Source organism: Ursus maritimus, unplaced genomic scaffold, assembly GCF_017311325.1.
Source record: "Ursus maritimus isolate PB19 unplaced genomic scaffold, ASM1731132v1 scaffold_10, whole genome shotgun sequence".
Classification (NCBI taxonomy): Eukaryota; Metazoa; Chordata; class Mammalia; order Carnivora; family Ursidae; genus Ursus; species Ursus maritimus.
In genome coordinates this window covers 1,050,329-1,063,319 of record NW_024423344.1, presented here as the reverse complement: position 1 = coordinate 1,063,319, position 12,991 = coordinate 1,050,329, and the positions used below count along the sequence as shown (strand labels likewise).

The 12,991-nt window shown below is 38.5% G+C and overlaps 1 protein-coding gene across 2 annotated transcripts in view; it reads right to left on the bottom strand.

The window, feature by feature from the left end:
- The window catches only part of RNF17 (ring finger protein 17), a 122,869-nt gene extending 111,682 nt beyond the window's left edge, over window positions 1-11,187 (bottom strand). For both annotated transcript variants that reach the window (XM_008692102.2, XM_008692103.2), the window contains exons 1-3: window positions 11,058-11,187; window positions 8,814-8,908; window positions 3,002-3,093 (exon numbers count right to left, since the gene is read on the bottom strand). In XM_008692102.2, the coding sequence (XP_008690324.2) occupies window positions 3,002-3,093; window positions 8,814-8,908; window positions 11,058-11,187 (317 nt within the window). The remainder of the gene's footprint in view (window positions 1-3,001; window positions 3,094-8,813; window positions 8,909-11,057) is intronic.
- Between the last annotated feature and the right edge of the window lie 1,804 nt (window positions 11,188-12,991).

Sequence of the window (12,991 nt, the reverse complement as noted above, 5' to 3'; positions counted from 1 at the left end):
GATTCCAGGACTCTGGGATCATGACCTGAGCTGAAGGCAGATGCTTAATGAACTGGGAAACCCAGGCGTCCTGAGTTTTTACCTATTTTTATCTTTATATCCCCGTATTGGCTAATAGACAGTAAGCTCTTGATAAATGTCTGCTGAATAACTTAATCATAAGCCTGTAATAGTTTACAGAAGAAACTATGATGTTTAAATGTTACTCTTATAGAGAGAAAAAAACAGACTTAAACTTAATTTTTAAACATTCAATTACTTTGATGGCGCCTAGATGGCTCAGTCAGTTAAACGTCAGCCTTCAGCTGAGATCATGATCCCTGAGTCCAGGGATAGAATCCCACATCGGGCACCCTGCTCAGCTGGGAGTCTGCTTCTCCCTGCCATTCACCCTGATTGTCCTCACTCTCACTCTCTCTCAAATAAATAAATCTTAAAAAAAAAATTCAATTACTTTGAAAAGTGAATATTCATGTTCTTGAAAACGTGTGAATGCATAAGCCCTTAGGAGTCCATTATTCAATTCCTGTCTCAAAATATGAAAGATAAATCAGGAAGGAAATACGTTATTTTTAAACAGACTTATCCCTTGACACACAAACAACTATTTTAAACCAAATTCTATTGAAATTAGGTAATAGGAGTTTCTAACATAAGTATACTTGACCTGGAGAATTAAAAAAAAACCAAAACAGTAATTTGGAAAAATTGGGGTATTTAAAATGGATTTATCTACTTCTGAAAGTGAAACTTCACTTTATAACCACAATAGATATTATATATATCTATACAAGAATATAATCAGATTTAATTTGTGTAAGTTTTAAAAAGTCAGAAAATTTCACATTGAAGTCTAGATCTCTATCTTCTCTTGGGGGAATAAAAAGGAAGATTGGCAACACTGAGTCTTAACATACAGCAATAACTGGCTGGAGCTGAAAAGGGGCTACCTCCTTTGGAGGCGGTGAACCTTCTTTCATCTGCCACAATTCATACCACTCATTGTTTAAACTCTACGTCACCCAGTTAAGTCATCTGCTGGACTCCTATAGGTACTCAAAACTGTTGTGGCCGCTGACTCACATGGAGCCGGAAAAATTCCTAATGATTTATTCTAATAATTTCATTCAGAACTTATGGAGGAAATGACTGGTGGAATACAAATATGGGGTTGGCATTCGGTAAGCCTGAGTTCCATTGGTCTTGCCAATACCAGTTGCCAGACTTTAGCTAAGTGACTTACAACCTAAAGAGATAACTGTAACTATTCTTTTGGTTTCTGTGAGCACCCACTTAAGTCTGGACAGAGAAGCTGCATCAGTAATGTGAAAAGCCATTAAATGTTAGTCTAAAAATGTTTGGATTTTATTTAGGTAGGAAATGAAGAATCATGAAGCAGGGAAGAGTAGGGAAGTGCTAAAGAGGTAGTCAAAAAAGAATAAGAGCATTAAATAGGATAGTAGAAACAGAAGATAAATTATCGATGTGAAAGATATTGTGGAAATTACAGTCTGCAGTAAGCCAAATGAAGGAGATATGAGGAAATGGGGTGAATTATTGATGCTCGGTGCCATTAACAAAATTGAAAGATTTCAAATGAGATTGTTCCTTGAAGGTTTCCTGTGCTTATTTCCCACATAATTTATTACCATATTAAGTATGTTTTAAAAAGTTAAAGTCATACAAAAATATAATTGCCTTCTGAGTAGGGTCTCAGTGAATTAACTGGAAGTTTCTTTAACTCTTATAAAGTTGCAAAGTAAAACTTTACTATTTTTTCACTATGATCCATCCCATCCCATAGTCAACCCTAAATGTAAATTTATCTAGGACTGAAACATGATTTCAGAAAAACCATAGCAAATGTCAAAACACTATGGTATTTATTATATATTTTTTATTATTTATTATATATTCATTATATATTTTATTTATATTTATTATATATTTATTTTATATTTATTATTTATTATATATTTATTATATATTTACTGTGTCCAGCACCAGGAATGTAGAAAGCAGTAAGATGTGGTCCATGCCCTTACAGGGGCTATAGACTAGCAGAAGGAGACATATAAATTAATTAGTGGAACAAAAAGTAAAACCAGTGCTGGTCACCAGCTGGGACATGTTTTTTTGCAGGGGGAGTGGGAGAGGAAGAAGCAGGCTCATAGCAGAAGAGCCTGATGTGGGGCTCGATCCCATAACGCCGGGATCACGCCCTGAGCCGAAGGCAGACGCTTAACCGCTGTGCCACCCAGGCGCCCCCGGGACATGTTTTTAAAAAAAAATCTCCGCATTACTAACTCAAAAAGAGCTTTATTAATATATACATGTACAAAGTCCTATGGAAGAAAGGAAAAATGAATAAAAGAATCCCAAAATTATGACTTTTCCTTTTATCAATCACCTCTCACACCACCTCTTTCCAAAGTTCTCTACTATATCATGTTCATAATATTCTTAAGAATTAACAACTTTTTAAAGCCATACCTTACTCTCACCCAGCACCAATAGCTTTTGCTAGAATGACATTCTCATCTTTATCTTACATTCTTCCACCCCCCCCCCCAATTTAAATAAGGACAAACTAATGCTTCTTTAGGAAATGAATTCTCCATTTCACTAACAGTTAAGACAAATTATAAAAGAGCATTCTATAATGGGAGATATAGGCTTCCAGGTGGAATGAATATGTCACTGGAATAAAAAAGTATAATATAGGGAATGTAATCAATGATATTGTAATAGTGTAGGTGAAAGATGGTAGTTACACTTGTGGTGAGCATAGCAGAACATATAGAGAAGTTGAATCACTATGTTGTATACCTGAAAATAACGTAATAGTATGTCAACTATACTTAATTTATAAAGAGCATTCTATAAACAACGGGCTAGAAACACTGATCTAAGGATGACATTTTATCAATGATGCTAAAATTATCTTTTCAGAAATAAACTGAACTTCAAATACTAACATAAGTATACACATAAAACATACTTTTTAGGCTGCAGTTTTTCCATAGAAGAATCTTCTTTAATACATCCATCTGTTGGGTAGTATCCTTGTCTCATATTTATAGTTGTAGCGATCTTCGGACAAAATAAGAATAAAAACAAAAACAAAGTCATTTAATAAACTGTTTATCCAGAATTCAAACAACTAGTGTGCAATTCGTAGATAAACTTAATTCTCTTTAAATCAAAGAAAAAATCGTATGTGTATGATGCTTTTACCCTATTTTAATTTTTGAAGAAATCTAATTTGGCAGCTATTAATTAAACAGAACATTAACTAAAACACTTCATTCTACCACCATTCTAAAGGAAATACTTATAATACTTTAAAAATCTCTAAAATTTTCACAATGACATCTCCAGTTATGTTCAAAACTCTAAAATAATACTTAGGAAAACATTTAATAAGAAAAATATAAGTTGTAAGAAATGAAAACCAAATAATTTATTAGGATCATATAACAGAAACAGAGTAAATGGAAAATCATGTCAAGTTCCTAGAGACAAAGATTTAATATCCTAAAATATATCTAATATAAAATACAAAAAATTAATACAATTCTACAGTTCATATGGAAAATACACTATGCAAGAATTATAAAAATTTTAACATACCATTCAGTAGAGACTTATCCCACCAGATCATAAAGCTAATGTAATTAAAATGCTAGGGTACTAGGACAATAAATGAGTAGAATACAGCCACATTTGTATGGGAACTTAATACAGAATACAAGAGGCATTTCAATGAAATAGAAGGATTATTCAGCAAATAGTGTGAGAAGAGCAGCTAATCATTCCGAAGAAAAAAGTTATACACACGAGGGAGTTAAGATGGCGGAGGAGTAGGGGACCCCTTTTTCAGCCGGTCCCCCGAGTCAAGCTGGATAGGTACCAGACCAGCCTAAACAACCATGGAACCAGCCTGAGACACAGGAAGATGCATCTGGATCTCTACAAATGAACATCTCCAGTGCTGAGTATTGAGGTACGAAGCGGGGAGCCATGAAACTGTGCACAGATATCGGAAGATAAACGGAAGGGGGAGGGAGCCGCCGCGTTCGGGCGCCGGGAAGCGGTAGCCACTTGCACGGGAGAGCGGGCGGGGCTCACGGACGGCACCCGCAAAACAGCAGACTGAGACCGTGAGCCGGGTGCGCGCGCCACCAGGCATCTCGCGGAACTCCAGAATCCCAGTGTGTTCACTGGATCCAGACTGAGACCGGGAGCTTCTGGAGCACGCGCGGGGCGGCTGGCGGCTGGCAGCTGGCGGCGTTAGAAACACAAAGGACAGAGACGCGCCGGCCCTGGAAGTGAGGGCTGGGACGCCGGGTGTGGGGCGCACATCCCGGGACGCTGCAGGGTTGAGCAGCACCAACAGTAATGGAGTTAAAGAGAGAGTGCCCATCCCCATCCCCCCTCGCAGGGGACATGGAGACTCTACCCAAACAGGGTTGCCTGAGTATCGGCGCGGCAGGCCCCTCCCCCAGAACACAGAAGGCAGGCTGAAAAATCAAGAAGCCCACAACCCGGGCGCCTGGGTGGCGCAGTCATTGAGCGCCTGCCTTCGGCTTAGGGCGTGATCCCGGCGTTCCGGAAAGGAGTCCCTCATCGGGCTCCTCCGTTGGGAGCCTGCTTCTTCCTCTCCCACTCCCCTGCTTCTGTTCCCTCTCTCGCTGGTTGGCTGCCACATAAATAAATAAATAAAATCTTTAAAGAAGAAGCCCACATCCCTAAGATCCCTATAAAACAAGGGGCACGGCCTGGGACCCAGTCAATAATTTGGGCTCTGGAAACCCCGCAACCTCTCTTCATCAGAATGACAAGAAGGAGAAGCCCCCCCCCCAGCAAAGAAAAGACAGTGATTCTGTGGCCTCTGCCACAGAAATAATGGATATGGATGTAACCAAATTATCAGAAATGGAATTCAGAGTAACGATGGTCAAAATGATGAGTAGAATTGAAAAAACTATTAACGAAAAGGTTACTGAGAATATAGAATCCCTAAGGACAGAAATGAGAGCGAATCTGACAGAAATTAAAAATTCTATGAGCCAAATGCAGGCAAAACTAGAGGCTCTGACGGCCAGGGTCGCAGAAGCAGAGGAACGGGTTAGTGAATTGGAGGATGGGTTAATAGAGGAAAAAATGAAAATAGAAGATGGTCTTAAAAAAATCCACGCCCACGAATGTAGGTTACGGGAGATTACTGACTCAATGAAACGATCCAATGTTAGAATCATCGGCATCCCCGAGGGGGTGGAGAAAAACAGAGGTCTAGAAGAGATATTTGAACAAATTGTAGCTGAAAACTTCCCTAATCTAGCGAGGGAAACAAACATTCGTGTCCAAGAGGCAGAGAGGACCCCTCCCAAGCTCAACCACGACAAACCTACGCCACGTCACGTCATAGTGCATTTCGCAAATATTAGATCCAAGGATTCAGTATTGAAAGCGGCCAGGGCAAAGAAATTTCTCACGTACCAAGGCAAAAGCATCAGAATTACGTCAGACCTGTCTACACAGACCTGGAATGAGAGAAAGGGTTGGGGGGAGCATATTTAAAGCTCTTTCAGAGAAAAACATGCAGCCAAGGATCCTTTATCCAGCAAGGCTGTCATTCAGAATTGATGGAGAAATAAAGACATTTCAGAATCGCTAGTCACTAACCAAGTTCGTAACCATGAAACCAGCCCTACAGGAGATATTACGGGGGGTTCTATAAAAGTAAAAAGGCCCCAAGAGTGATACAGAACAGAAAGTCACAGCCAATACAAACAAAGTCTTTACTGGCAACATGGCATCATTAAAATCATATCTTTAAGTACTCAGTCTTAATGTGAATGGTTTGAACCTTCCCATAAAGCACCACAGGGTTGCAGATTGGATAAAAGGAAATGACCCATCCATTTGCTGTCTACAAGAGACTCATTTCGAACCCAAAGATGCATTCAGACTGAGAGTAAGGGGATGGAGTACCATCTTTCACGCAAATGGACCTCAAAAGAAAGCTGGGGTAGCAATTCTCATATCAGATAAATTGGATTTTAAACTACAGACTATAGTTAGAGACGCAGAAGGGCACTATATTATTCTTAAAGGAAGTATTCAACAAGTGCATATGACAATTATAAATATATATGCCCCCAACAGGGGAGCAGCAAGATACACAAGCCAACTCTTAACCAGAATAAAGAGACATATAAATAAAAATACATTAATAGTAGGGGACCACATGGGATTTTAATATATATTATCTATTGATTAGATAACTTATCCTTACCTCTCACCCAGTATATTTTTGGACTCAGGTCAAAAAGATCAATACAATATCAGTATTTCTGGAATGATACCTAAGTATGATCCTCTGAACAAAATCTGCCATCTTGCTGTGCAAAATGCAGAATGGCAATTATTAACAATTAATATCAATCAAAAGCACAGATGTAATCAAAAACTATACATCTATGGAAAATAAAGACTGACACATAAATCCATATTCACCCAAACTCAGAAATAAGAACAAAAGTATATCCATTAATCCTGAATGGAATCATTTTAGGTTTAAATTTGAAATAAACAGCATTATGTAGGTCTTCAAAATTAAAGATGAATTAAAAATATAAGCCTATGTAAATATAAGTAAATCTTACTTTTTTTTTTTTTATTATTTGACAGAGCGAGAGAGCACAAGCAAGGGGAGCAGCAGAGGGAGAGGGAGAAGCAGGCTCCACACAGAGCAGGTAGCCAGATATGGGGCTCAATCCCAAGACCCTGGGCTCATGACCTGAGCTGAAGGCAGAGGCTTACCCGACTGAGCCACCCAGGTGCCCCTAAATCTTACTTTTTAGAAATGAGCACATAATATAAAACTAATAAACTACATTACTGAAAAATTCTATAAATTCATTCTTATTAATTTAGACTAGATTCTTCCATTTGCTCTTATTCCAAATAAATACTAGATATCAGCAAAAATCCTAAATTTTGAAAACTAATAAGAGTGGTAACAATTTCAGGAAAGCTTCCTGAAGGGACTCCGTTAAGTGATCAGCTGGGGTGCCTGGGTGGCTCAGTTGGTTAACCATCTGCTTTTGGCTCCGGTCATAATCCAAGGGGTCCTGGGATCAAGTCCTGTGTTGGGCTTCCTGCTCGTGCTTTCTCTCTCTCTTAAATAAATAAAATCTTTTTAAAAAAATAGTAATCAGCTTTAGTGCATCTGAAGAATCCGATTATAGTCCCTTGTCAATTCACTGGGCTAATAGCACAAGGAAAATGGGAGAAAGGAGGGAAGGATAAGACAAATCACAGATCTTCCAAAGAGTCAGACCTAGTCAAAACAATAAAAAATTTATCACAACCCTAAAATCAAAACCAATATTTGTAAACATACCATAAACATTTGTATAGATGTTTTCCAAAATAACAGAAGTATAATGATTTAAGACCACTGAACATGAAATCATTTGACAAAAAAGGGAAAAGTTACTGTTGTAATAAATTTGTCTGTTTTTTTGAATATTAGAACAGGATAGGTATAAGCAGAGATAGTTCCACCTGCCTGCTTATTCCCCTTTCCTTATTCTTTACCCACCACAAGACTGAATCAGTCAGGGATCTTCCATTACAACCACAGAAACTAGGCTCCCCTTTGCTTTAACTATGTAGTCAACCCACATCTGAGGAACCCACTGACCAAAAAAAAACCCAAAAAACAAAACAAAACAAAAACACCAAAAAACAACACAGGAGAAGGGACTCTTCCACAATAATGGCCATTATTTGTAAAGTACGTACGTAATTCCAAAACAGATGTCTTTTAGTATGTAAATGTTTCCACTATAATTAAAACCTTCACAAATTTATATAAAAGTATGTATGTGTATTTTTTCCATGTTTAACCTACAAACCAATTAATCCATACCTAAATATCATGGGTCAATTATAACACTTAATTTAATGGTCTTGAAGCCTGTAGAGGACTTCTACATAATTCAAATTTGACTCTTACAATCCTAAGAAAAGTAGATATTATTTCCATCTCACAAATGAGGAAATTCAGGCTTAGTGTGACAGAACTAGGACTGCATTCCAGGTCTCCCACCTCTGTATTGTTTGTCTCACTGACACAAAAAACAATGGATACCTACAAATCCTTAATATCTGGTATCTCAAGTGGAACATTAAGAATTTAAGAGATTAAGACAATTTTCTTGGGACATACTATATAAATTGAACTACATTTGTATTTGTAGCAAATGCAAAGATATTCATTAAATTTGACTTGAAATCCTTGATTTGTTCTCATTATTATGGGTCTATAGTGCAACTGTACTTTTTTAGTGTCTCTGAAGTTAACCCGAGGCCACTGTTTTGCTCCTCTTTTTTAAACTATGGCATCTCTACAAATGTAGACTTGATGACACACAAAGATTAAGTGGCAGGCAGATTTCAAAATTTGCTTCCATGGTATTGGTGTGGTAAAGAAGGGTAGGGATTTGAAAGGAATATACTTCATTAAAAATAAGTGAAAAGAGGCAATTTTCCACAGAAGTCTCCAAAGAGTAAAAATATATGTAGGCTGATTAATACAGAACTTAAACTCTGTATTCTTTTTGATCACTCTGAACAATTATAAAATGAATCAGAAAAGCTTTATTTTTTGTTAAGCTTCTTTAAGAGTCAGCAGCAAAAATGCAAGTTTTTAGGTTCTAACCAGAAGTATGTTTTCTCTAATATTTTTACCTTTAACATTAGGTTGTAATGTATTGAAGACGAAAGATGATAAAACTTACCTCACAATCAGGGCATATAATTGTGCTGTATTCTTCAGTTATTAACAAGCAGAGTTCACAAAAAATATGTCCACATTGAAGTTCATGGTAGTGACCTATTGATAAAATTCTGTTGTGAATTAAACTTCTAACAATTTGTTAGCTTTGAACGTGAAACATTAATCAGAGGGGAAAGTTAAAGGGGACACTCATGCATAGGAAAAGATATCAAGTTTCATTAGAAATGTAGGAATTACTAAACAAAATTCAGGAGAAACTGTAAATTCAGAAGAAAAAAAACAAAAAAACCAGGCAGTACCATGTAATATTGTTTGCACTAATTTAGATAGCTTTTGGTACCTATAATACTTTGAATTTGCCATATTCTGTAATCATACAAAATGCTCTGGCATACTTTATTTGATCTCTGTAAATATCACAGCTAAGTAGGCTTGGGAAGGTTATATTCAACTTAGAAATGGTAAACATTTTGGTGATCTGGCTAAGTAAATGGTATAATCCACACTCCAGCCTAGTTCTATTTCCAAGTCCAATATTCTTTCTACTTGATCCTACTGCCTCTACTAATTTATATTTCCAATCCTGTGAAGGGAGCAGGGAAGGCAAATATGAGACATGGGGAAGACGCTCTCTTACAATCATCTAAGATACTGGCAAGGACAGAAGCCAGATGCTACTAATGTCACACACACATGACCCACATAAAGATCATTTTCACAAACCTAGCATTCATGCGGGGAAATACCATAATCTTGAGTGAAAATCTAATATCAAGATTTTAATGCTCTAAATAGAATTTGACATTTATCATAATAAACATATTTGTTTTGGCTATGTAACTTGAAAAATTGTCATTTTAAAATACTTTGCAAGAGAAAGGAAAACTATTAGATTAAATCAGTCATTTTTTATTGGCAAAAAAATTAGTGTTCTTGCTGATTTGTAAGAATTACATTCTTTTGATTAAAAAGCGCTTTAGTTTTCAAGCCAAGTGAAATATCTGAAACTTATGACCAAGCTAAATTTAAAGTTCTATTTAAATTCTAGAGATACTACCAAAGAAATAAAATTCGTTAAACTGTGTTCTATCTTTATAAAATTTGCTATTGTTCAAGTCTAATTTGTGGTGCATCATAAGCTTACAAAGCACTTTCACAATTTTATATGCATAAACGCCAGCTAGAGTATTTCTGAGCATTGTAATACAAATATATGGAAGAATGAGTGATTTTAAAAGGTCGTGTTCTAAACAACTTATTTCTTTCAAACAGTAGAGCTTTTCTATGTAACAGCAGTGATTAAAAAAAAAAAAAAAACGGAGTAGGAGAAATTTGGCCCTCCACCCTAAAACAGAACCAACTTTCTTTACAAAGGTCCATGTCTCTTAAACGGAGTCCATTAACGACTTCACTTTTAAAGTACAAACATTAAACAGTTATGGGGGTGGTAATAAAGACTTCATTCAGCAGCTGCAGTTTGAAATTCAACAACTCTCCTCGGTCAGACACACAGCACTCTAAGGTATTTTAAATTAAAGTAACTTGAATGTGTTTTCACTTGAGTTGATTCTACAGATCAATAGGAGTGCAGTGGATTTTTCCCCTTGACGTACAAAGAAAAACACAAGATGCACAACAGGAAAAATTGTTTCCCGAACAATGCCTTAAGCCAAACTGAGCAATAATGCCTTCCACCCGATCCCGTACATCTGTTTTTTTTTTTTAATCCAGGAACATTTTAAAGTGGTCTACTTGTTACTCCTATAACAAAAACTACACCAGAAAATCGAATCTCATTACTTCTGGATCACAGACCATGGATTAAATTTTTACATTTACTACTTTCATGAATCTGTGAACCTGGGGAAGTTTTCAAAATAGTGCTCAAGAGAGCTCACACACCATCCCTTAAGAGAATCAGTGAAAAAAGGGGAGAAGCAGGTACAAAGTGGAGAAAGTTTTGGAGAGGCAGGAAACCACCCTCAACCGACCACAGTGGGTGTCTCTGCTGCCCTGAGGGTGGGCTCCTGACAGTCGGGGATGCCCGTGAGACAGTTTTCACCGTCCATCTTGCTGCGGCTGAACGGCTAGTCCCCGACACTGCCAGCTCACTTGGCTCTCAGACTTCCGGGTGGGCCTCGCTCTGAGGTCTACACACCCAGCAGCTTGATTGGGGTGGAGCCCTCGAAGGGCAGGCGGCCAAGGCAGAGCAGGGCCCTAGGGGGCTCACCCTCGATCTCCTCACCGGGAACTCTGGACACCCTTCTTCCACACTGAGTACACTGAATCTCGGCAGTACCCCAGGGCTGACTCTTCCTCTCCATCTGTTGGTAGGAAGACAAGGTGAATCGAGCTGCAGAAGCTTCCGCCGCCATCTCTGCCCCCTTTTGGCTCCGAAGACCGGTACCACGTGCCAGTCCCGGCGTCCTTCGCGGCAGCTACCAATCATCAGAGGCAGACGTTTCTAGATAGCCAATCAAAGAGATTAAAGCCCGCCCCCTCAGCCTGCCTTGCTGGGGCGTCTTTCCAGGGGCTGGGGTGGCTGTTTGTGGTTTTGCGTGGGTCGGCAGCATTCTGAAAAAGGACGCCGCGGGGTGGGGAACGCTTTTACTTTCAAATCTTTACCAAAAGCCCACCACCTTACTGGATTCAAATTCAGATTTCGCATATTATTACTTACATTGTTGTTGACTTTACAAGTAGCAAACAGTCATTTATAGTGAAGTAATCCATCTTCGCTAAGTGTACTGGTTTAGTTTCCTAAACCAGTGTGCTACGCATGTGAGGGTTGGGCGATAGTAACCTTGGCGGAGAACCTATCAAAAGCTACCGGTGGGGAGAGTCCGCTAATAATTTCAAACTAAGGCCTGGTCATCTTTAACAGTTGTTGATCATAATGGTATACCAGGCACTGCTGGGAGCAGTTGCGATAGTAAGAATTTATAAACTAACAGGTTCCTGCTTGAGAGGTATGTAGCCCTCTACCTAAAACGGTAATTTCTGGTAAGGTAGCTTGTGTTCAGTACCAGAGGAAGGTTAGAGACCGTAAGAATTACTGAATTCTAAGAGATGATGTCAGCATGACCCTACAGTGGTATGAAAAGCCTTCCTAGAGGATACAGGGGTTTGCATTAGACCTTAAAACCTGGGTAGGACTAAGTAGTACATAGGAAATCAGGCTTTCTGGGGAGAAAGAATAGCATAAGCAAAGGAAAGTAGGTGGGAGATACAGTGGCCTCTTCAGAATTTATTTTGCCAGCCATTTGGTCAGAGCATTAATTTCCTTAAAGTGAACTTTTTGGAGAGGTATGTTGGGTTCGAATTTTGAAGAGTCTTGAATGTTGTACTAAGGAGTTTGGACTTTATCCTTTAGGCAATAGAATGCTGGTGAAGTTGTGTGAGCAAGGGCTGCAGTAATCTGGTAGTAGTGGGCAGGTATGTTGTGGAGGAAGCACCTAGGGCTGGCAGGGTGCCTTCAGAGGTTAAGGATAAAAGCCTGCATATATTCCTTACTTTCCCCTCTACATTTAAGAAAATACAAACAGAAATATTATGTTCAAAATCTCATCCCTGCTCAAAAATGTTTATACTTTGTTGCCCTCAGGAGAAAGGATAAATTTCTTAATCTATCCTCATGCTATTCATCCAACGGTTTCTACTACTATTCCAAAATGGAATTTAAAGTACTGATTAAGCCAATATTCCCATGGACCATGCCGATTTTTTTTTTAAGATTTATGTACTTATTTGGGAGAGAGATCGAGCATGCGCACACGAGCCAGAGGGAGGAGCAGAAGGAGAGGGAGAGAATCTCAAACAGACTCCCTACTGAACATGGAACCTGGGGGGGGGGCTGAATCCCCCAACCTTGAGATCATGACTGGAGTGGAAATCAAGAGTCAGGCACTCAACCCGCTGAGCCACCCAGGTGCCCTGGAACATGCTGATTCTTACACAATTTTGTGACTAATATTCTATATCCCCCTCATCTGGAATACCACTTCTGCCTCTTTGTTGACTTATATTCTTCTTATCCTCCATGAGTCATCTTTAAAACCACCTGCTTCTCCTTGAAACCTTTACATTTCTCCCTGCATTCAGTACTATTCTTGCATGTAGCAACAATCTTCTCTTCCACTAAGGATATCTGTACTGTAAGTTTAATAATAATAATCTCAT